The 21,791-nt window shown below is 56.0% G+C and overlaps 7 protein-coding genes across 7 annotated transcripts; 4 read left to right on the top strand and 3 right to left on the bottom strand.

Moving 5' to 3' along the window:
* Positions 1 to 148: 148 nt before the first annotated feature.
* HETIRDRAFT_457537 (uncharacterized protein) lies at positions 149 to 3,994 on the bottom strand (the record flags this gene model as incomplete). The annotated part of the gene is made up of 7 exons (XM_009544397.1): positions 149 to 208; positions 264 to 773; positions 828 to 1,024; positions 1,086 to 1,589; positions 1,647 to 2,757; positions 2,808 to 2,957; positions 3,008 to 3,994. The coding sequence occupies 7 exons, from the start codon at positions 3,992 to 3,994 to the stop codon at positions 149 to 151; spliced, it is 3,519 nt and encodes a 1,172-aa protein (XP_009542692.1).
* A 725-nt stretch (positions 3,995 to 4,719) lies between these two features.
* Positions 4,720 to 10,102, top strand: HETIRDRAFT_181242 (transcription elongation factor-like protein; the record flags this gene model as incomplete). Its single annotated transcript, XM_009544396.1, has 11 exons — positions 4,720 to 4,984; positions 5,044 to 5,470; positions 5,523 to 5,640; positions 5,698 to 6,414; positions 6,469 to 6,771; positions 6,829 to 7,161; positions 7,214 to 7,942; positions 7,992 to 9,006; positions 9,070 to 9,252; positions 9,322 to 9,452; positions 9,507 to 10,102. The coding sequence occupies 11 exons, from the start codon at positions 4,720 to 4,722 to the stop codon at positions 9,984 to 9,986; spliced, it is 4,701 nt and encodes a 1,566-aa protein (XP_009542691.1). The 3' UTR covers positions 9,987 to 10,102.
* Positions 10,103 to 10,536: 434 nt separating this feature from the next.
* HETIRDRAFT_311279 (uncharacterized protein) lies at positions 10,537 to 11,354 on the top strand (the record flags this gene model as incomplete). Its single annotated transcript, XM_009544395.1, has 4 exons — positions 10,537 to 10,619; positions 10,692 to 10,842; positions 10,915 to 11,100; positions 11,211 to 11,354. The coding sequence occupies 4 exons, from the start codon at positions 10,537 to 10,539 to the stop codon at positions 11,352 to 11,354; spliced, it is 564 nt and encodes a 187-aa protein (XP_009542690.1).
* A 334-nt stretch (positions 11,355 to 11,688) lies between these two features.
* Positions 11,689 to 13,884, bottom strand: HETIRDRAFT_100547 (signal recognition particle, subunit Srp54; the record flags this gene model as incomplete). The annotated part of the gene is made up of 8 exons (XM_009544394.1): positions 11,689 to 11,952; positions 12,054 to 12,459; positions 12,540 to 12,788; positions 12,840 to 12,948; positions 13,025 to 13,370; positions 13,442 to 13,528; positions 13,584 to 13,751; positions 13,807 to 13,884. 8 exons carry the CDS (start codon positions 13,882 to 13,884, stop codon positions 11,689 to 11,691), a joined length of 1,707 nt encoding a protein of 568 aa, XP_009542689.1.
* Positions 13,885 to 13,994: 110 nt separating this feature from the next.
* HETIRDRAFT_310339 (uncharacterized protein) lies at positions 13,995 to 16,878 on the top strand (the record flags this gene model as incomplete). Its single annotated transcript, XM_009544393.1, has 10 exons — positions 13,995 to 14,132; positions 14,192 to 14,375; positions 14,433 to 14,854; positions 14,949 to 15,095; positions 15,183 to 15,416; positions 15,534 to 15,656; positions 15,765 to 15,965; positions 16,101 to 16,294; positions 16,586 to 16,704; positions 16,772 to 16,878. The coding sequence occupies 10 exons, from the start codon at positions 13,995 to 13,997 to the stop codon at positions 16,876 to 16,878; spliced, it is 1,869 nt and encodes a 622-aa protein (XP_009542688.1).
* A 197-nt stretch (positions 16,879 to 17,075) lies between these two features.
* On the top strand, positions 17,076 to 19,360 carry HETIRDRAFT_438488 (uncharacterized protein). Its single transcript, XM_009544392.1, has 7 exons — positions 17,076 to 17,237; positions 17,341 to 17,489; positions 17,575 to 17,646; positions 17,720 to 17,740; positions 17,804 to 17,891; positions 17,949 to 18,252; positions 18,357 to 19,360. Exons 1-7 carry the CDS (start codon positions 17,097 to 17,099, stop codon positions 18,557 to 18,559), a joined length of 978 nt encoding a protein of 325 aa, XP_009542687.1. The 5' UTR covers positions 17,076 to 17,096; the 3' UTR covers positions 18,560 to 19,360.
* Positions 18,900 to 21,733, bottom strand: HETIRDRAFT_407725 (uncharacterized protein). Its single transcript, XM_009544391.1, has 9 exons — positions 21,670 to 21,733; positions 21,326 to 21,588; positions 21,191 to 21,267; positions 21,087 to 21,138; positions 20,945 to 21,038; positions 20,696 to 20,890; positions 19,895 to 20,645; positions 19,426 to 19,840; positions 18,900 to 19,360 (listed from the first exon to the last, which is right to left on the bottom strand). The coding sequence occupies exons 2-9, from the start codon at positions 21,529 to 21,531 to the stop codon at positions 19,189 to 19,191; spliced, it is 1,962 nt and encodes a 653-aa protein (XP_009542686.1). The 5' UTR covers positions 21,532 to 21,588; positions 21,670 to 21,733; the 3' UTR covers positions 18,900 to 19,188.
* Between the last annotated feature and the right edge of the window lie 58 nt (positions 21,734 to 21,791).

Below are 21,791 nucleotides of genomic sequence, written 5' to 3'. Positions count from 1 at the left end.
TTATGAGTTATGACGTCGTGACTTTGGGCGCTTCCAGGCGAAAAAGACGCTAGTGTGAAAGATAACATTCATATGCAGGTTCGAGATGCACAGCCGGACGGAAAATGTTCATAAAAAGAAAGGATATGTATGAGTAAAACAATCAAGTTTATGGCGGATATTGTCCGTCCTGAGCAGCCTGCTGTATAATTGCCTGTCGCTGCTGCTGCTATGTTGATTCATTGAGTGACACCCCTCTGAGCATCCACAATGCCGTTCCTCACCATCAATGATTGAAGGCGCAACGCCTGCTCCATCTGCTCTGTGGAATACTGGGGGCTATGAAGGTTAGACATCTGAGGGTAAAATTGGGCTATATTGGCGGCTGGTCGAGCTGTGACTTGTTGCTGCATGTTTGGAGAAGCCTGGTGCCCTGGACGTTGTTGAGCAGATGACGGCCGAATGGGATTTGGCGTTGCAGATGAACGAGGAGGGGACAATTGTGGAACGGCAGGAGATGCCGAGGCTGCTCGAGAGGCATAAGGCGGGGACAGATGGGCGGCGTTCATCGCACCAGCAGCTAGGTTTGCGCTTGCAGCTGCAGCGAGCGCTCGCTGCTGAGCTTGAGCATGAAGCAATTGTTGTGAGGGAATACGGGTATTCGCAGCTCCCGGCATTTGAACCGGCAAACGCTGCTGCTGTGAGATGTTGACTTGGCTGCGAATTTGAGGGACTTGATGTTGCACGCCATTTGCAGACCTAGGAGTTCCGTTCGGCGGTTGCTGCTGCGTCTGCTAGAGCCATCGAGGTGGACATGAAGGCAATGTAACAAAGGCAAAGGAACTTACAAGGTTCTGTACACCCATTCGTTGAGCATGTTGCAAGGCCGCTTGTTGCCTCATCGCTTCTTCATGCTGCTTTCTTCGAGCCATTTCCTGGCCTTCCTTCTCGGCCTTCATTCGACTGAGCTCTGCAGGGCTCAATTTAGGCATCTTGTTGTATTGCCCATGCGTATCATGGATTGCAGTAGACTTCCGAGTATTTGCTATATAAGATATAGCAGAATTGGTTTCATGCATGGAATCATGATCGGATACAAGACTGACCATTATTTTTTTGGATATTTGATTCTTTTTTCTTGATCGCCTTTCGGATAGTATCGTACATGAGTGCATGTCTTCGACGTTTCTTCGCCTCGTTACTCGGCGCAGGCACGGATGCTGCGCTTGTAGCCACTGTTGTGACGCTCGCCAAACGCTTTCTCGTTGTCATTTGCGGTTGGGGACGGACTGGCGTGGCCATAGGCGGCCCCTCCGGCACAGCAGACCCTGCGTTAACCCGATCGCCCCCAAGCCAGCGAACGTAATAACGTTCCTTGCACTCCCAATCTAGCCGCTTCTCGGTCGATATGGCAGCTCTGGAAGAGTTGAACGAATCGGCAATGAGTCCCCAGTTCCTTGGATATTTCTCGACAAGACGCTTCAAAAGCAAATCGTCTTGTGTCGACCAGTACAAGTCTGCTACTCTTTTGGGTGCATCCTGAGGGGTTCCAGGTATTGGTGAATCGTCAGTCACTGAAGTGGAAATGGGTTTGCTCCCCTCGAATAAAGCTACATAAACCTAGATCAAAATTCCAGTACTCTCTAATAGAGAGAGAGAAAACATACAGCATGTGATACCCCATAAGATACTTGGCAGAGGAATTTCCACGTCGGGCACGACAGGCCCTTCATCGAAGTTGGTCCACTGATCATTCTTCCAATGTTTCGATGGCTGAAGCGGCCCTAGCAATGTCGGCTTGATCCTCATGTATTTGGTGACAGGGGTCAACTTGGAATAAGTTGTGTCCTCGGCTCTCTTATAAGGATCATCTCTGTCCCTCTTCTCACTTTTCTTCCTACCCTCGGCTGCTGGTCCGATATCCAAGAGGCCATAAGGTTGGAGGTCAGGGAATATTGCAGACAGATCGGCTGGCGGGGGCATCTCATCCATTGTAGAGTATTCCGAAAGCCCGGGTTGGTTCTTTCCGGGATGTAAATCGTCCATGTTAAGGAAAAGTGTGTGGTCATCTAGATAGGCAATCTGACTGCGGAAAGGCGCGTACACGCCGGACTTCAAGTGAGCTTTCGTGGATGAGACTGTGTGATGAATGGTAACGGGAGGAAGCGGAGGTTGCAAGCTACTCGGAAGGACTGGATTCTTCGAGGACGACTTGAGACCAGAGACATCGGAGCCTCCGGTTGTGTTCGCCTCTTTGTCTATGGCGGTGGACTGAGGTTGCTGAGAATCCACGATCATAGGCGTATCATCTCCATGCAAGACCGAAAAATCTTCAAATTCTTCCTGCTTTGGTTTGACCTGATCCGGTGGGTCTTGAGACGGTTCACCTCTGCTATGAGCACGACAGGCATTCTCAATGGCTTCATTGATCATAGCGGAAGTCTCTAACGCATCGACGACGTCTTGCTTGTCCTGGTCTTGTTCCTCATCGCTGTCGTCTGACGCATAGTCGACGGTAAGCATACCACCTTGCTCTGGTCGAGCATCATCGACCTGCATCTGCTCTCCGTCGGTAGCTTCGTTCTCTCCATCATCACCATCGTCGTCATAAATGTCGGTGGTAAGCAGAGGAGGTTTCTTCCACTCAACGATGATGCCCAGTTCCTTCCTCTCCTCTCTACTCCCAGCTCGATGCCACAAGTGAACAGACAACGACACCTCACACACGAGAGACATCTTCCACTTGCGTTCTTCGCGAAAGTCGACACGCATCCATTTCTGTGACTGCGTCAGTGCGATAGCCGCTGTAAGAATCGAACGTAACGTACCATCTCTTCTAAGAGATGATCCCAGTGAGTTTTTAATAGACCACCCACGCCACGCTGCTTCTTTGGCTGTCTGTAGCTCCATCTACCTTGGTCCTTCATTTGCTCTACCCGCTCGAGTGCTCTGAGATAACGCAACTCGGCAAAGATGACCTATGACGTATCAGCTTCGTAGCGTAGTTTGCTATGTCTGTTAAACTTACCCCCCACTCACGCGTGCTCAGGCACTTCGTCGCCCGATTCACTTTTTTCCAAATCGGATTTGCACGCATAAGAGCCCCCCATCGGTTGATGCCTATTGGCGCCCAATCATCCTTGCCCTCTCTTCGCCCATCTTTCTCAGACCCTTTGTCACCGCGTTCTCGATCCTTGTCTCTTCTCCTCTGTTGTTTACCTATTTTTCCCTTACGCTGGAATTCTATGGGAAGTGTCTTCAAAGGAGGGATTGTGTAATGACGGGTGAAGGGGAAATCATTGCGATACTGTATGGCCACCTGCACAGGCGAAGGTGGTTCCACATCTTGGTCCTTGGACGTGAAGTCGAAATCAGGTGGCGCAAGCATGGGGGATAGATGTGACATGACAGTGATCGCAATGGACTGCTCATGGATGGGCATATCAAGATGTGCGGGATAGAGAAATAGGGTAGCCTGAGAACCCTGGTTAGGAGAGGTGCGGAGGCGGGTTAAATTCGAGAACACCTCTTCAGGAGTCGATGACCTCTTGTATTGTACTTCCGTCGGTCGGTCGTTGTCAAAAAAGCCCTTCGCCTGACTAGTATCTGGGAAGTCATCCGTTGTAAAAGTTGACTGAGAGGGCTGTTGAGAATAAGATGGTGAAGGGGCCTTCTCTAGAACGTCAGGGTCATCAGATGCCAATGGGGAGGGGTAGACTTCTAATGAAGCCAAGTCTATAGCTTTGTCCATCGTCTCGAACCTGGGATCGATGTGCGCATTCTCAGATGGACGGACAGCCTGTGAATGTTCTTCAAGCGATGCTAATGGGTTGGATTGCTTGGCAAAGTTAGAGTCAGCAATTGGTGAGGAAGCGGGGTCTTCAGCTATATCCATAGGGGTGCTTGATGCTAGAGCAGGGTACTCGAGATCCTGCATATCATCGTCCTGGCATACGACGACTGGATCGTCGTGAGGCTCGCTCAAAATACGGGAAGACACAGGAGGTTCAGACATTGGCGAATCATGCTCTATAAACAAGGACTTTGTAACCTCTTGAGCTTGAATGCGCTGTGACTCTTCCTGAGGGGTATGTGTAAGAGGAGGCATGGACAAGGAAGAGACAAAATCATCTGTCATAGTTAAGATACTTCCGGTTTCAGGGCTAAGCATCATGTTAGCTAGCCCTTCCAATGAATCATAGCGGATAGGCTCACTGTTTCTCTAAGTTGAATCTCTCCAGAAAGTCAGAGACATGTGTGTCGTCGTCATCTGCAGCGACAAGAACATTTCCTATATCGTCTCGCCGGCGCAATAGATGATACATTTCTCGCAGTAGTGCATTTCGACGCTGAGAGATTTCCCTGTGCAGTAAAAATGAGTACCGATGCCTTCGTAAAGTGGGTGATGTTGCAGTACTCGAGCTTAGCAACGCGTTCCTCAACAAATAGATCCACTGGCGATGGAGAAACCCCTCGAGAGGTGCTTATCGAAGTCGGTGAGGCACCTTCAACCATGGATAGGTTTCTTCGACACTTTTAATGCGATTAATGGTATCAGAACACCCTGCGAGCTTCAATGAACGATGCAGAACGTGAGGGGTGGTCGCCGGAGTGTGGCACGAAGACCGATTACCGAATGCGGACACCCGTTGTGGCCTGTTGTGGCTGACTTGTGAGATCTCGGTCCTCGGATACTCCTCGAGCTTCCGCCCAGAACTGCAACTCGCGGAGACTTTCCGCATGTCATCTCCCCTTCACGAACAAGACGGCGTCGAGGCCCTCCAGAAGATCATGGATCCCATGCAGATTGATGACCAGGAGGAAGGTACCCACCCCGAGCACCCCCCGTCTGACGATAGCTCTGAAGAGCCCGAAGAGGATGCCGAGGAAGAACGGAGAATCCGAGAAGGGTTCATCGTAGACGAGGAGGAGGAGGAAGAAGAAGACAACAGCGAGGAAGAGCGTCGTCGGAGGCGCAAGAGGCGCAAAAGACGTCACCGACGAGGTGGGTTATGTCCTGGGCATACTCTAGTTTCTTCGCTCAAGGGTGATATTCTTATAAAGAGAGCGACGAAGAGGAAGGGTTAGAAGAAGACGATCTCGAGCTTCTTGAAGAAAACACTGGAGAGACATTTGCTCGCAACAAGAACAAATTAACTCGTTTGCGAAGGGGTAGAGACTCGCCACCCGTAGCATCGTCCTCCAAACGGAAAGCTGTTGTCGAATCATCGGATGATGACCTCGACGGGGATGACCTGGAGATGCCTCAGGTTCAAGATATTCAGCGTATCTGGGACGACGCACACCAAACTGGAGGTCGCGACGAGGAAGAGGATCTGGACGATTTCATTGACTATGATGACGAGGAGGAGGGCGTCGGTGGTATGGATGAGGAGGAACGAGAGGAACGAAGACGAGAGCGCCGAAGGCTTGAAAAGGAACGTAGGAAAGCTCTCGGCTCTCGTCCTGAACTTACAGGCATTGACGCGAAGTAAGTACATCCTTCGTTGACATAGTGGTATACCTCAACACTCTTTTTCCAGCGCGTGGGATGAGATCCACGAAGTTTTCGGCGATGGTCATGATTACGATTGGGCATTGGTTGACGAGGATGAAGACTATCGCGAAGAGCAACCGAAGCCTGAAATGAACTATCAGGACGTATGTTCACTTTATTCAAAACCCACGCTTTGAACGTTCCTCACTCCTCACCCTTAGGTTTTCGAACCTTCTGAAATTCGTGCCCGTCTTCTAACCGAAGATGATGATCTCATTCGCGCTCAGGACATACCAGAGCGAATGCAACTCGCGACGTCGTCATTATCCCAATCATCAACACTGTCGATGCATAAGCCATTGACAGAAGATGATTTAGACGAAGCAGCGACTTGGGTTGTCACCCGCCTCTCTCGCAAAGAACGAGACTGGTTCCGGTCTGATGGTCAACACTTCGAACTTTTAGCGCACCTTGTCACCGCTATCACGTTCGCTCTCCGGTACCTCTTCATCCAAGAATTCGAGGTGCCCTACATCTGGGCTCATAAACGTGACTACATCACGCATTTCGACGAAAGCGACATCCGCACACGTGTCGATTTACTCAGTCTCGATGATCTTTGGCGCGTCTATGCTCTTGGACAAAAATATCGTTCTCTGCTTGAACGCAAGAAATCCTTGGAGTCGCTCTATGCTCGGCTGGGCGTCGCTGACGAATATTTCGAGAACGAGGTACGGCGGAGCATCGACAACGTAGAAATCATCAACGATACAACCGAGTGGATGGGGATGAAGTACAAGGATCACAAGAAAGACAGCGCTTTCGAGTTGCATTTTCATGACGATGAAGAACACGTTGACACCAAAAAGCGGAAAATGCCTAGTCGGATATCCATGTACGAGGTCGCCAAGAAGAGTGTCGTGTATAAATTGTCACAGGTAGGTCGGCATTGACGATACCGACACTCTGTTGACGCCGTCATGTAACACTAGGGTTTCGGTATCAAGCCTCATGAAATCGTCATGAACTTCATCTCATCTGAAACGGCACATTTTGTCGAGGATCAAGATCTAAATCCAGAAGCTTATGCCGAACAGTTTGTCGACCCTGATCCCACAAAGGCTCAGCCAGCCTCGGAGGTGCTCCAACGTGCTCGAATGATTATTGCCACGGAACTGGGCAAGGACCCTCTTCTGCGACAAGAAATCCGGAAGAAATTCAAGACTGACGCCAAAGTATCAGTGCTTCCTACCGATCGAGGGATCAACAAGATTGACGAGCATCATCCGTATTTTGTGAGTTGCAGAACTAGTCATCGAATGTTACATGTTCTTATTCTTTCCCTATCCTAGGCTTTTAAGTATCTATATCAGAAATCTGTCACGGACATGCTTGAATCCTCCCAGTGGCTGCACATCCTTGCGGCTGAAGCAGAACATCTCGTGACCGTTAATGTCTTCCTTCCTGACGATTCCAAAGCTTCATTCGCTCGGCGACTTGAGGAAGCGTTTGCTTCGGATAGCTATAGTGACACCGCGAAGGCTTGGAATGCTGAACGTATGCGAGTCGTATCGGAGACGCTGGATCATCATCTGATTCCTGCCGGCGCCAAATGGACACGGGAATGGCTCAGGGAAGAGGTTGAGGATATCATGGCTTGGAGATGTGGAGAGACGTTACGTGAGGTAAGTGTGTATTTTCATCATGATGGGTAATTTATATACCAAATTTCCTCAGCGTATCGACCTAGCGCCATTCAAGACAGAAGACTTAGAACCTGGTGAGACCCCATCGGTCCTAGCGATGTCATGGGGCAAAGGGGATCCACACAAAGATGCCATTACACTCGTCTTTCTTGACGAGGCTGGTCGTCTACGTGAACAGACCAAGGTCGACAATCTTAGTGATACCGAATCTCGAGATGAGTTCTTTGATCTGCTCAGACGCCGCCGACCAGACGTGATTGCTATCAGCGGATTCTCCATGGCCACAACAAAGTTGTCTCTACGCGTCAAGGAGCTAATTTATCCACAGGCAGGCGACGGCATGAACGTTGATAGCAACGAGACAGGCGGTGAATTCTCCAAGATATCTGTCACTTACGTCCTTGACGACATTGCTCGCCTCTATCAACACAGCAAGCGTGCTGCAGAGGAATTCACTTCTCTCACATCTATCGCAAAGTACTGTGTGGGTCTAGCGCGTTATATTCAGAGTCCCCTCAATGAGTACGCCGCACTCGGATCCGACATAACGACCGTGTCGTTTGAGGAAGATCATCAACAGCTCATCCCGAAGGAGAAGCTGTTGTCGTCATTCGAGCGTGTTCTCGTTGACATCACGAACAAGGTTGGGGTTGATGTCAACCGTGCTGTTACAGACTCGTACTATCAGCACCTCTTGCCATTCATTTGTGGTCTGGGGCCTCGAAAAGCTCAAGTACTGGTCAAGAAAATCGCTGCTATGGTATGTACTCAACTGAAAGCACGTTTTCACTCTCTGATATGCAGTACAGGGTGGCAACCTCACGAGCCGTGACCAATTTATCCGTGCTGGTCTCCTTACCACGAAGATTTTCTTGAACGCAGCCGGTTTCCTTCGCATCTCACAGGAAACCGTTGGTAAGGCGGTCAAGAATCGTCATGAGGACTTGGACATGCAAGACCCCCTCGACAGTACCCGTATCCACCCCGAGGATTATGACTTGGCGCGGAAAATGGCTACAGATGCTCTTGAGCTTGACGAGGAAGACGTACATGGCGAGCATCCATCACACGTTGTGGCTCTTATCATCGAGGATGCGGATAACGTCAAGAAGCTTGACGAGTTGAACTTGGATGATTTCGCGTCCAGTCTCATGGAGTCTGGAGGCGAGAGGAAGCGTCACACGCTGAATGTCATTCGCGCCGAGCTAATCAAACCGTTCGCGGAAGTGAGACAACCATTACGCATGCCTACGGAATGGGAAGTGTTGACAACACTGTCGGGAGAGACGTTGCGGACGTTGCGGGTCGGACTCATCGTCTCTGTCCAGGTCATGCGAGTCAAGGATAACTTCGCCGCAGTCCGACTTGACTCCGGTATTGAAGGTGTCATCAATTCCCAATACGCAGCCGACCAGCAGCCAGAAAACCTGAACACTGTTCTGCAGAAGCGACAAACAGTCCCCGGAGTGATCATCGACGTCAAGCTCGATCTGCCACATGACCACTTTCTTGTAGAGCTATCGTCTCGACCTACGGACGTGCAGGCGGGGGACAGCCAATTCCGGCGTGTCAAACATGACCAGGCATGGAATCACTCACAGCATGAGCGGGATAAGGAACTGCAAGCACGAAAGAAACGTGCGGAAGTCAACAAGACGCGCCGGGTCATCAAGCACCCCAACTTCCACAACTTCAATTCGTCACAGGCGGAGGCATACCTCGACACACAACAGAGGGGTGACGTTGTTATTCGGCCATCATCCAAGGGCAACAACCACCTTGCGGTCACGTGGAAAGTGGACGACAAACTGTACCAACACATAGGTGCGCCTCATTGTCAGGCCCGCCGCAGCGCCCACGATGCCTTCTGACATTTAATCTATATAGATGTCGTCGAGCCGAATGCAGACCCGACTGGCCAGAGCATCGGCAGCCAGCTTATCATTGACGGCAAATACGAGTTCTCGGATTTGGACGAGTTGATCGTCAACCATGTCCAGGCCATGGCGCGACGTGTGGAGGAATTGATGGCCTTCGAGAAGTTCAAGCCTGGCTCGGAAGACGAGCTGCGTGAGTCCCGAATCGTTATCTATCGACCGCTATCTGAATGTGAGCCTTTTGCGCCTCGCATATTTTTAGATCTTTTCCTTAAGAACTTTGTCGCCGCCAATCCGTCGAAGAGCGCATATGGCTTCGGTCTGAACCGGAAGAAGCCCGGTCATTTCAGCCTGTGCTTCCTCACGAACAAGAACTCGACCATTCACACATGGGTTGGTGTATATCTCGTCTAGTTCAGTGGACATTTTGCTGAGTCGTTTGAACAGCCTGTTCGCGTCGCACCAGAGGCATACTACCTGTTTGACACGGCGGCCACAGGCGTTCCGGAGCTATGCAACGCGTTCAAAGTGCGACAGATGCACGAGTCACAGAGCCTAGGCGGACCCGGCGGAGGTCGCACACCCTACGGCGGGCGTACTCCAGGTCGCACACCGGCAGTATCGGGGATGGCAACGCCAGGCCACATGTCGATGCGTCATGTCGGACGGACGCCCAACCCTTACGGTGGACAGACAGTGAACCCCGCCGCAGCGGGGGCTGCGACACCCGCCGTATATAACGGAGTATCCGGATTTGGAATGCCGACGCCGACGCCGTTCGGTTACCAGACACCCAGCGGATTTGGACAGAAGACGCCAGCGTCTGGGGCGTTCGGGCAGCCGCCAGGCGGGATGAACCCACAGAGGGCGGCGATGATTCAAAATTCATCAACCTGGGGAGCGCCTCCTGCAGGCGGCGGATGGTGATGATTCGTTTTCCGGATGTAGATGATGTTCTCGCGAGATTGCACATGTATTTTAATTTTTCATTGCTATCGAACGATACTGTACTTCCGAGCTGTTGACTTGGTCGGCAATCTTTTATTTTGCTCGTCTCTTGTCATTGGTCCAACCTTCCTGTGTCTGGTTGGGCCTGTCGGTTGGTACGAGACTTCGAGAACCTGCCGGCCTGGGCAAGACGGAGCTCGGTGTCTGTGGCTTCGCAATGGGCGGAATCCAAGGAGGAATATGGACAACTGTGGCAGATGGGGCGAAATGACTGTGTGGATGGGAGCATCTCCGACAGGATCTATGACAAGAGTCGAGACACTGCAGGACACTGCTGATGATCTTAAGAATCTTTCGAGCGCCATGAATACCGAATCGCCGACGTGTTCCAGCGTGTGTCGATGACGTCGTCATCCTAGGCCCCACGCCACTCCTCGTCCATAACCTACGCCTCCCAGCAGTGAACATGGTCAACGAAATTGAGATGCACGAACTCTCTTCCTCCAAACGGCCCATGGACGTCACCGACATGAACGATGACGCTGACGCTGACGACGACGACGTCGTCAAGGACGCGACGCTGGCATCCTGGAGCTGGGCAGCGGCTTCACTGTGTGTGCCTTTTCGCGAACCTTGTGGGGTTCTACGATGTGTGTGTGCACTGACGTCTTCCATCTCCACCAGGCTGGGCGCCTGGTCCTCTGCGCTCATCTTCTTCCCGCGGGCCTTGCTCTTCGCCGCAGAAGAGGGCCAGACGCTGACCCCGCTCGAGGGCTTCCTCGCGCTTCACTTTGGCATCCTTCTCGCAGCCGTGTCCCTCGCCCTCATTCTCAACGTAAGTCACCCCCCTCCTGAACCCTATCGCCTTCCTTCCCTCGTCACCGCACTCAAACATCCTCGGAACCAGATTCCGTCTGCCCAGCCCATTCCCCAGCGGCTTCAGCACACGCCTCCCTCCCACCCGCTCCTCGTCCCTCTCACTTCCGTAGCTCTCCTCAGTGCCTTTCTCTCGTACAACACCCGCACCGCGGGATCCCTCCCCTTCCTCTTCTCCCTCTGCACAGGCACCGTCGGCATATGGGGCCTTTGGGCCGTGAGCACTTCCTTCCGCTTCCCGTGCTCCACACGCGCGCCTCGCTCACCCTCCTGACTCGTTTCTGACCTGCGGTCGCATGCGCGACACCCGTGATCCCATGGGACCAGGTCATCTTCGCAGGTCCAACGCGTGTTTCGCACAAGACGGGCGCCGACAAGCACACGAGCGCGTTCATCTTTGGGAACAAGGCTGCTGCATCGGTGCAGAAGCGATACTTTCAAAGAAAGAACGCCAGGGGGCCACAGAAATGAATGAATCGCCGGTGCAGCTGACGTGCACACGTCGCTCCCCGGCGAAAACAGTACACAGCGTCGTGTGCCCATTCCCTCCGGTGTCTGTCTGTATTCATAGAGCGTGCGCGAGGGGCCAGAACGCGATTTGGCCACCGACACCTAAACTTACCGACTGTGTGATCCCATATACGAAAATATATTTATGCTCTGTCCCTTGGTCTGAGCAATCAGCGATGATCTCGCAGAGGCTTGTAACCCAATTCTGTGTTTGTAGTGTGGGAGAATACATGCGTAGAGATACACCGTCCATGCAAGAGAAGCACCGAGACTGTATGAGAGTGCGTCATGGGGCCTAGCGCCCCCCACCACCGCCACCTCCACCCATGCCCATCATCTTGAACATGTCTGCCATACCGGGCATGCCACCGCCTAGACCGCCCAGCGCGCCGAGACCGCCCATGCCCGAGCCCATCTGGGACATCATGCGCTGCATTTCCTCCATGTCCATCTGGTCTCCGCCCTGGCTCTGCATGAGGGTCTTCATCATCTCCTGGAGGCCGCCGCCGCTGCGCATCTGGCGCTGCATCTGCTGGACCATCCCCGGGGGCATCGCGCGCTGACGCAAGCCAGGCCGGGCAGACGGATCCAGGGCGAGAAGTGGGTGTCAGCGATTGCGGCGTCGAACGAGAAGACGGAGAGAGGGGATCGATGACGCACCTGCATCGCCTGGATCTGCGCCGGCGTCGGCATCCCCCCGGCGCCCCGCCCGCGCCCGCCCGCTGCCGACTGCATCTTCTGCATCGCCTGCATCCAGCCGTTCTTTCCGCCGGCCTGCTTCGCCATGTTTGCCATCATGCGGTACTGGCACAGCAGCTCTTCCACCTCGCGCACGGACGTCCCGCTCCCCCGCGCAACCCGTGTCACGCGCCACGTGAGCCCAACGGGCTTGCCGTCCTTCCCGACCTCCATGAACAGCGTGCCGTCCGAGTCGAGCTCGGCAGAAGTCATGCTGTCCGTGATGTAGATCATACGCTTCATCCGCGACGCTCCTTCTTCGTCCGAACCCTGCAGCATTTCCTGGGGCAAGCCCGGAATCATCGAGGCTATCTTTGACATCGGACCGCTGGAGGAGGGGTGTCAACGTTCCTGCACATGCGAGGGTGCCTGGACGCGGTGTGAGGAGAAGGGACAGGCGCGACGCACAGGTTCATCACGTTCTGGATTTGCTCGCGCCAGTCTCGAATGCTCAGTTTGCCTTCCTCCAGCTTCTTTGCCATCTCCTTCTGCCGATCTGGGTTCTGCGTCGCAAGGTCTTGCATGTGTTCCATCAGACCCTGAACATCGCCCAGACCGAGAAGCTTCGAGATGAAGGGTTGTGGAGAGAATCGGTCCAGGTCGGTGAGATGCTCGCCAGTGCCCAGGAAGATGATGGGCGTGCGAGTGGCTGCGACACTGAAACAGAGTCACTCCTTTGCACCTATCCAACTTTGAAAAAGAACCTACGCCGAGATGGCGCCACCGCCCTTTGCGTGGCCGTCCATCTTTGTCACGATGATGGCTCCGAAATCCGCACTATCCTTGAACGCCCGACTTTGCGCCTCGGCCGCCTGGCCTGAGACCCATTCAGTCCCCTGTCCGACCAGCACGCGACGCCCCATATGTATCCAGAAGTAAAAGGAAGCACGCACCGATGCTCGCGTCGAGAATCAGCACCGTCATGTCCGGCTTGACGGCGTTCCCGATCTGAACCATCTCCTCGAAGAGCTCGCCCTCCTGCTTGTGTCGGCCGGACGTATCAACGATGATCACCTCGAATTTCTCCTTCTTGAACTTGGCGACGCCCTGTGCGGCGATCGCGACGGGATCGGTTTCGGTGTAGGAGCCAAAGTAGGCGACCTTGGCCTTCGTCGCGGACTGTCGCGTCTGGTCGAACGCGCCCGCGCGGAACGTGTCCGCGCAGACGATGCATGATTTGAAGCCGCGCTTCTGGTAATGTACGGCGAGCTTCGTGCATGTCGTTGTTTTACCGTTGCCCTGTGTCAGCCGGAGAATCAGTGGGTAGCGCGAGAGAATGAGGAGGCGCGAGGACATGCCTGGAGGCCGACGGCCATGATAACATTGGGGTGGCCCTTCTTCGGCTTGTATGGCTCGACGCCGGGATCTACGAGGTGTACGAGCTCATCGAAGACGGCCTAGAGTCCAGACCTGAGCACGGCGGGCCAGTTGAGAGGACGATGCAGCCCGTACCTTCTGTACCACATTTTTCCTGTTGGTTTCCTTTACTTTTTCGCCACTGCTCTCGAGCGACGCCTTGACCTTGACCTTGACCTTTGATCGCAGTTGTGCGACGAGCTTGACGTTTACGTCTGTCTCGAGCAATGCATTGCACACCTCCTTGAGGAGCGCATCGAGGGCCTGGGGAAGAGAGAGCAATGAGCAACCAGCTCCAGCAGGACAGCGGCCGACGGACCTTTTCGTCGACGACGGGAGCCCTGTTGAAAGACGAGAGAGCCGCGTTGAGTTTCCGGCCCAAGTCTGCGAGAACCATCGCAAGCCTACCGTGGGAATACCAGAGCCCTGCTCGACGCGCGTGCCTTAAGCCACCACTTGCCCCGATTAGGCATACTGCCTTCCTATTTCGATCACCCGACTCACACCATGCCGAACAGCGAGAGCGAGGACGACGTTCAGGACCTCGACGACGCAGACTTCGACGACGTCTTTGCAGAGGATGGCGAGGACGAGCTGCTTGTCTCCATTGAAAATGCCGCCGACGATGTCACCGAGGGCGACCCCGTGCGTCTCGCGTGTTCCGCTTCCTCGCGCTCGGCGCGCTCACAAATATATTGCTCAAGGAGTCGGACGAGGACGAGTCGGACGATGGCGACGACTCTGAAGAGGAGGACGAGGAGCCTCCCCCCCACCATCATCCACGCCCGCCTCTCCCTCCGCTGGTAGACGCCCCAGCGCCCCCGCTCATACCCGCCAAACGACGCTCGCCCTCGCCCCCACTGGGCTCATCGTCCAGATTCGCTAAATGTATGTACGTCTCCCTGCAAGCTAACTTATACCGACCTCCGTCTGGTCTCTCACCAGCACCGACACCGCCGTCACGCCGACGCGCGCTGTCCCCCGCCGAAGCCCGCCGCAACGCGCTTTGGCCCGCCTTCCTCTTCCCGCGCTCCTACACCGTCGAAGCGATCTGCGCACTCCCTCACCCTGTGCCAACGCACTCCCTCGCCGCTTCCACGTGCATGCTGCACCTTCTCACGGGCTCTGAGGACGGCTATGTGCGCGACTACGACATCTTCAGCGCCGTGAACGGCAAAGTCTTCCTTACCGCGCCGCAGCGCCACCACGCGGGCGTCGTCGAGGGAATCATGAAGTCCGGACAGCTGCGCTCGTGGTGGGAGAACCCCGTCAGCCTGGGCGAGGCGCACGGCGCGGATGTCGAGCTCTCGCCCGTGCACAGTCTCGCGCTGCAAGCTGACGCGCTGTGGTGTCTCGCTGGGTCCAACGTAGGCAGGATTTTTCCCCCTCTTTTTTCCTTCTCGCGTCAATCCATGCGGCGCTGATCCGTCTGTCTATTTGCTTTGACCTCGGTCCCTGTAGACGGGTAGTATCAATTTGTTCACGGTCCGTCACGAGCCTGGTCGTCTGTTCAAGAACATGCCAGGCCACCGAGGTCCCGTTTCTGCCCTTGCGCTGCAGCACGACGAGATGGGGTTCTTCTCGGCAGGCTGGGATGGGGACGCCCTAGTACGTATATTTCGTCTTCTCAGCTTCCGTCCTCCCCTCTTTCCTGTCCCATGTCTTGATCTAATCGAATCAAATTACTACAAACAGCAATGGGATCTCAACACAGGAGGAATCGTCCGCCGTTTCACGGCCCACGGTGCCCAGCTTGCCGCACTCGCCGTTCGCCCCCTCGCCTCGGACTACCCAAGCGCGCCCCCACCCTCATCTGCACATGCAGACCAGATGACATATCACGTCAACCTCACCACGCGGCCACAGGACGCGAGCACAGGGGGCGAGCACCCCCAGCCCCTAACGAAGGACGCAACCGATGACACCCTCGTGACAGCCTCGACCTCCACACTGCACGGCACGTTCTCCTCCCTCCCGGACGCGCCGCATCATTCCGGACCACCCCCCTCCGCAGACCCTGCGGCCGTGCCACAAACGCAACCTCAGACGGACGCGGACGCGGACGAGAAATCCGACGCGTCCTTCGACCCGCTCTTTGACGACGAGCCCGACGCCGACGGAGAAGTCGACACCTCGCCCCCTTCCCCCACCGCGCCATCCGCGCCTCCGGTGTCAGCCCCACCACAGGGGCCTGCACTACAACCTCCGACACCGGGGCCGGGGCCCTCGCCCTTTGGGAGCGCCAGCACGCCTGCGGCAGCCGCGTCCGTCGCCAAGCCGGCGATGGCTGCGGTGCCCAAAAACGCGCCGCCCCTGCTCGATCGGACGTCGTTTGCGGCATACTCGCCTGAAGTGCTGATGACGGCAGCGATGGACGGACAGGTCGTACTGTGGGACTGCCGCGTCGCGACGCCGAGCCCTGGGCGTGGCGTCGGGCGGCTGTGGATGAGCGAAAAGACGCCGCCGTGGTGCTTGTCGGTGCGTGTGCCCCCTTTCCGCGCCGTCTGTCTGCGTGACGTGCCGGGTGTACTGACTGATGACTCGGTATATCACTTTTCTCCTATTTTTATATTGATTCCCGTCATGTGCCTCGGGTTGGGGGGGCGTGCGCAGGCGTGCTGGTCCATGAATGGCGCGCAAATTTACGCGGGGAGACGGAACGGGACGATCGACGTGTGGGACGTGCGGCAGCTGGGGCGCTCCGGGCCCAGCGAGGTACCGCGGCTGCTGAAGACGCTGAGAAACCCGGTGAGTTCCGGGGTGGTGAGCTGCGTGGCGGCGTTCCCGGACGGGCGACACATTGCCTGGTGAGTGGGATCTTTTCGAAGTGAACCGTATCATATTGTGGAGAGGGTGGGTCGCGGACGGGGGACCGAAGGGGCGGTGGACTATACCAAGCGCGGCTGAGCTAAGCGGTGGGGAAAGGAAGGTTCAGAACGGAGGTTGTGCGGGGTCGGTCGGCTGGCGGGGAAAGTGGGTTTGTTTGCCCTGGCGGACGGGAATATTACGTGTGGGGCTGAGCTTGTTTGGCTCGTGACGAGAAGACGCCAGGACGGAGACTGCTGACGTGGGTTCTGATGGGGATGCGTTTTTGGCAGCGCGTCGAACGACAATATCCGACTGTGGAACGCGGCGGAGGCTGGGGAGGGAGAGGCCAAGGGACGTGTGCAGTTCAAGATCATCCCTGGGCACCACGGAGGGATCGTGTCGCAGATGGGTGAGTGGGCTGTGTGTGTGTGTGCAAGTGACGGTGGGGGACGCTGACGCGGAGCTGTGTTTGGCAGTTGTGGACCGTGGGGGACGGTTTCTTGTGAGCGCGAGTGGGAACCGAGGGTGGCACGGGGACGCGACGCGGACGGTGTTTGTGCATGACATCAAGGCGGTGGTGTGACAGGAGGACGGGACGTGGCTGACGTGGTGTACTAGAGTTTGATGGGTCTCGCCCATGTGTCATCCACAGAGTTCTCACATTTCAAATGGAATATCTACGATCGGACCCGGGGACAGGGTCGCTGTCCACTTGTCGGTATCTCTACCGCCCTATAAGAATAACCAGTGCACAATGCAACGTCCCACACTCGCTCGCCTCCTTCCCAGCACACAGCAGCGATGTGTGCCCGCTGCGCCCCCTCTGACGTCCTCTTCGTCGACCCGGCAGACCACGACCAGTTCTTCCGCGACGTGCACGGCCGCCGCTGCAACAGCCTCAACGACCGGTACCTCTTTCCCGCAGATGAGGAGGAACTTAAGGTCTGTGAATTTGCTCCCGCACCGGCCCTGGCGGACCCCACGCGCTGACTCGTTGGATCGCCTTTGCGCCCTCCCTCCCCTCCCCTTCCCTTCGACCCCGAAGCGCTTCGAGCTCTCCCATCGGATGCTGCAATTTGTACTCGAGGGGAAGAACTACGTCGGGCCCGTCGAGCGGGTGCTGTCGCCTGCGGGGCGCGGGGACGATAGCGAGGAGCTGCAGGTGCTAGACCTGGGAACCGGGGGCGGTCTCTGGTGCGTCCGTCGTCGACCGGGCCACACGCCTGCCTGAGAGCGGTCCTGACTCGGCATCCCGTGTTTCCCATCCTAACGGATCCAGGGCCATCGACATGGCGGACGAGTTCCCGCATGTCCAAGTCACGGGCGTGGACCTTGCCCCGATGCAGCCCCGGTGCGTCCCCCGCGTGATCGTCCGTCGGTGCTGCAGACTGTGCGCTTACCGCATCCGCATCCGCATCCGCCAGCCTCGTCCCGCCCAACTGCACGTCAGTCCTCCCCCGCAGTGCCCCGCTCCGCGTTCCCGCACTGACCCCGTGCTTCCCCCCTAGGTTCGAGCTCTGTGACCTCGACCGCTACTGCCTCCCCTATCCCTCCAACTCCTATGACGTCGTCCACGCCCGCTACATGCACACCGGCGTACGTCCCTCCCGCCCCCGGGTCACGCGCCCCGTCCACTGACCACCCCAAACACAGATCCACAACTACCCCCTCTTCCTCCACGAGCTCACCCGCATCCTCCGCCCCGGCGGCGTCCTCATCCTCATCGAGTCAGACCTCCGCCCCATCGCCGACGGCAAACCCGCCCTCTCCCCCGCAAAATCGGGCATCCCCGGCTGGTGCGCCCTCGCCGACGCTTTCCGCCGCGCACTCGCCCGCCGCGGCGTCGACGCCACAGTCCCGGAGCGCATGGCCCATATGCTCTCCGACCTCTTTGGCGCCCACTACGACGTCGTCCGCCAGCAACAGGCGGACATCCCCATCGGCTTCTGGCCAAAAGGTGCGTCCCGACGTCCCTGTGTCCACACACACATACCCCCTCGCGCGCTCAATCCCCGCGCCTTCCCTTGCTTCCGCGCTCACCGCCCTCTCCTCCGCGCTCAGATCCGACCCTCCTTGCCGTCGGCCAGCTCGCGTGGATGAACTGGGACCTCCTCCTCCTCGCCACGCGCCCGCTCCTCCTCTCCTCAGGCATCCCCGAGTGGCAGGTCAAGTCCCTCATCGAGGAGGCCCAGCGCGACCTCTACCACCCGCTCGTCCACATCGCCAGCCGCCTCTACGTCGTGCACGCGATCAAGCGCGCCTGAATGACGCGAACAAAAAAAAATATCGCGGCATCGCCGTGTCAGTCTCATTGTACCCTTACCCGCTTGTCTCTCTTTCTCGTCATCGTGTATCACCACCATAATCCGCATCATACTCGCTTCGCTTTTTCTGCTTGCTTCATTTCGTTCTGCCATTTTGTTGTGCTTAGCTATGCCTTGTTGTTACTGTACCACCACCACCACCATCGCCACCATCACCATCACCTGGAATCATTCGCTGTTCGCTTTTGGATCCTCCCCAGCATCTGTACCTGTCCATGTGCCCTCTTTCCCATTCATTCGCCCTTCGCACGCATGCCTCCTTATATACCCGCAACAATCATCATGCACCATCATCATCAAATGACATTCGTACACACGTACACACGCCTGAACACACCATATCGTAAAGCAGTTGCATCATCTCTATTCCTTCAAAGTACACAAAGGAACGACCACCACTAGACCCTTTGGAGTAAACGATTCAGAAAAACAGGTGTCACGCCGAGGCGGCGGTCGCGGGATGACCAACTAAGAGAGAGAAGACGAAGCGAATGGAGATGAAGACGATGAGAAGTTCGGGAAGGAAAAAGAGAAATGAATCCCCTTCCTCCGAAAACCTCTCAGCGTCTTCAAGCGTTGTTGGCTGCGGCCTCGTCTTTGGCCGCAAACTCGTGCAGCACCGCGAGTGCCTCGTTCACCTTCGCCGCCATAGCATCGGGGGTCTTGAGGAGTTTGATGAGGTCCTCATTGTCCATCTCGAGCAGCATGCCCGTGATCTTACCAGCAAGCTCCGGCTGCGTGCTGGAGGGCGTGCAGGGCGCAATGTCAGCTGTGAACAGAAGCCGCGTTGCAAACCCTTCACGTACGGGGATATATTCATGTAAATGATTTCACCCAGCAGCTGCTTCTGCTCCATGGGCGAGGCTGCAGACAACACGGCGGCATTCAACCCCGAGACATCTGCTGCCGGCGCAGGCGCCGACGAAGCCTGACCAGCGGCAGGGCCGGCGCGAGCGGGAGGAGCTCCCTTGTAAGGCTGTGGGCGGCCACCAGGGGCAGGCGCGCCTATGGCGGGACCACGGGGCGGCACAGCACCCTGAGGGCCAGGGCGAGGTACCCCATTGACAGGGGGCACCCCGTTAGAGCGCGGTCCGACGCCCGACTGACCCGAGGGAGGTCCATCCCTAGGCATCGGAGGGCGGGGCGCACCGCGAGGATAACCCGGCATACCACCGTAGCCTTGAGGAGGCGCTTGGCCATACGGGGAGGGGAGCGGCATACCTGGAACCTGTTAGTTGGAAACACAGCGAGGACGAGGAAATATGTCGGGCTGACCATAACCCATCATTCCTCGACCGCCTTGTGGGGGGTAACCCGGACCAGGTGGGTAGTACATCGGCGCATTGATGTAACCCCCTGGCAGACCGGCGGCGGCGGCTTGCTGCATCCGAATCTGATTGCGCTGAGCAATCTGGCTCTCCAGCTGCTGCCGTCGGACCTCGCGCCTCTGCGCAAGGGATACGTAGAGGGGTTTGGACCCGATCATCTTGTTGTTCATCTCCGCGACTGCCTTGGTCGCTTCGTCCGGAGAAGAAAAGCAGACGAAACCGAAACCCTTGGACGAGCCCTTTTCGTCGCGCATGACCTTGCAGCTAGTGATATTTCCGAAAGGCTCGAATTCCCCGCGGAGCTTCTCGTCATCAACATCGTCCTCGAGATTCTTGATGTAGAGGTTAACGCCCTGGTACTTGCTGAGCTTCTCCATCTTTGCCTGCTCGTAGGACTTGCGAAGCTCTTCTTCGCGCTCAGCCTTTTTCTGAGCACGCGTGACGAAGAGCTTGCGACCGTGGTGCTCAGAGTCGTGAAGGGCGTCGACAGCCTTCTGGGCTTGCTCGTGCGACTCGAAGTTGACGAAACCGAAGCCCTTGCTCTTGCCCTCATCGTCGACCTGCACGATGGAGGAAGTGACAGGGCCAAATTGGGAGAACAGCTCAGTAAATTCGTCCTGCGTAACCTCGGGGTCAAGATTCTTGACGTAGAGGTTAGTGAACTGGGAGCGCATCTCCTCGATCTTGGATTGCCGCTCCTACAGACTATCGTGAGCAAACAAAGCGCTGCAATATAGTTAAGACGCACCTTGCGAGAGATGTGGTAGCCGACGTAAACCTTCCTATCGTTGAGCAGCATGCCATTCACGGCCTTGATGGCGGTCTCGGCGGCTTCGGCAGTCTCGTAGTGGACATAGCCATAGCCACGAGACCGACCCTGCTCATCGGTAGCGACCTTGCAAGATAAGACATTGCCGAATGCGGCAAACGTATCATGGAGGGCCTAAATTTTTATGAGATTAAATCCACGAGTAAAGCCTGCCACCCAAGGACGTACCTTGTTGTCGATAGCCTCATCGAGGTTCTTGATGAAAACATTACCTTGACCCGTCTTGCGCAGGGCAGGGTCACGCTGAGACCACATGATACGGCTACGAAAATATGAATACAGTCCTCAAAGCAATCAAACTGAGACTCACCAGGCGCGACCCTTGATCAAAGAGTAGTTCAACTGCTCCAGCGCACGTTCGCCTGTATTGTACGTCAGAAGATGACTATCTACGCCAACGGAGAATCTACCCACCATCGGCGACGTTCAGGTAGTTGACGTACGCATAGCCGAGGGAGCGACGGGTGACTGCATCACGGCAGACACGGATGCTGTGGCAAAAATGAGCTTACCTTCCTATATGCTGACTGCCTAGTTGATACGACGTACCTAGCGACGGGGCCAATCATGTTGAAGATCTCAAACAACATGGCCTCAGTGACAGTGGGATCGAGTTCACCGACGTAGAGGGACGCCGAAGGAGTGGAAGCCACGGAAGGCTGTTGGGGAGGGGGGTTGTACGCGGGAGCCTGGGCGGCAGGAGCCTCGACGGCAACCTGGGGAACACCCTCGGCGACGGCAGGAGAAGCGGACATTTTATGTTTTATTGGAGGGTTGGTGGGGTCGTTACTGCTTTATGGACTTTTCTGCGACTGCAGGGTACAATGCCACAGCGGGAACGGGCGTGCAGGTGAGCGATCGGCCAAAATTGGAGAGAGGGGAGAAGCACACACAGGAAGAGACGAAACAACCGCTTTGTGAATGGGTTTTTTGGGATTTTTTGACTATGTTTTCTGGCTGTGAGGAAGAGAAAAAACACCAACGTGAGCATCGCAGGAATAACGACGAGGAGGGA

The sequence above is a fragment of the Heterobasidion irregulare genome (genome assembly GCF_000320585.1).
Source record: "Heterobasidion irregulare TC 32-1 unplaced genomic scaffold scaffold_02, whole genome shotgun sequence".
Taxonomy (NCBI): Eukaryota; Fungi; Basidiomycota; class Agaricomycetes; order Russulales; family Bondarzewiaceae; genus Heterobasidion; species Heterobasidion irregulare.
This window is presented reverse-complemented; position numbering and strand designations above follow the sequence as displayed.

Excerpts from the sequence above, each read along its gene's own strand:
- HETIRDRAFT_438488 (XM_009544392.1), top strand. The coding sequence starts at position 17,097 with ATGTGTGCCCGCTGCGCCCCCTCTGACGTCCTCTTCGTCGACCCGGCA. Across the intron at positions 17,238-17,340 it reads CAGATGAGGAGGAACTTAAG|CGCTTCGAGCTCTCCCATCG; the intron begins GTCTGTGAATTT and ends TCGACCCCGAAG. Across the intron at positions 17,892-17,948 it reads CCCGCTACATGCACACCGGC|ATCCACAACTACCCCCTCTT; the intron begins GTACGTCCCTCC and ends CCCCAAACACAG.
- HETIRDRAFT_407725 (XM_009544391.1), bottom strand. The coding sequence starts at position 21,531 with ATGTCCGCTTCTCCTGCCGTCGCCGAGGGTGTTCCCCAGGTTGCCGTC. Across the intron at positions 21,139-21,190 it reads CTACCTGAACGTCGCCGATG|GCGAACGTGCGCTGGAGCAG; the intron begins GTGGGTAGATTC and ends CGTACAATACAG. Across the intron at positions 19,361-19,425 it reads ATTTACATGAATATATCCCC|CACGCAGCCGGAGCTTGCTG; the intron begins GTACGTGAAGGG and ends CACGCCCTCCAG.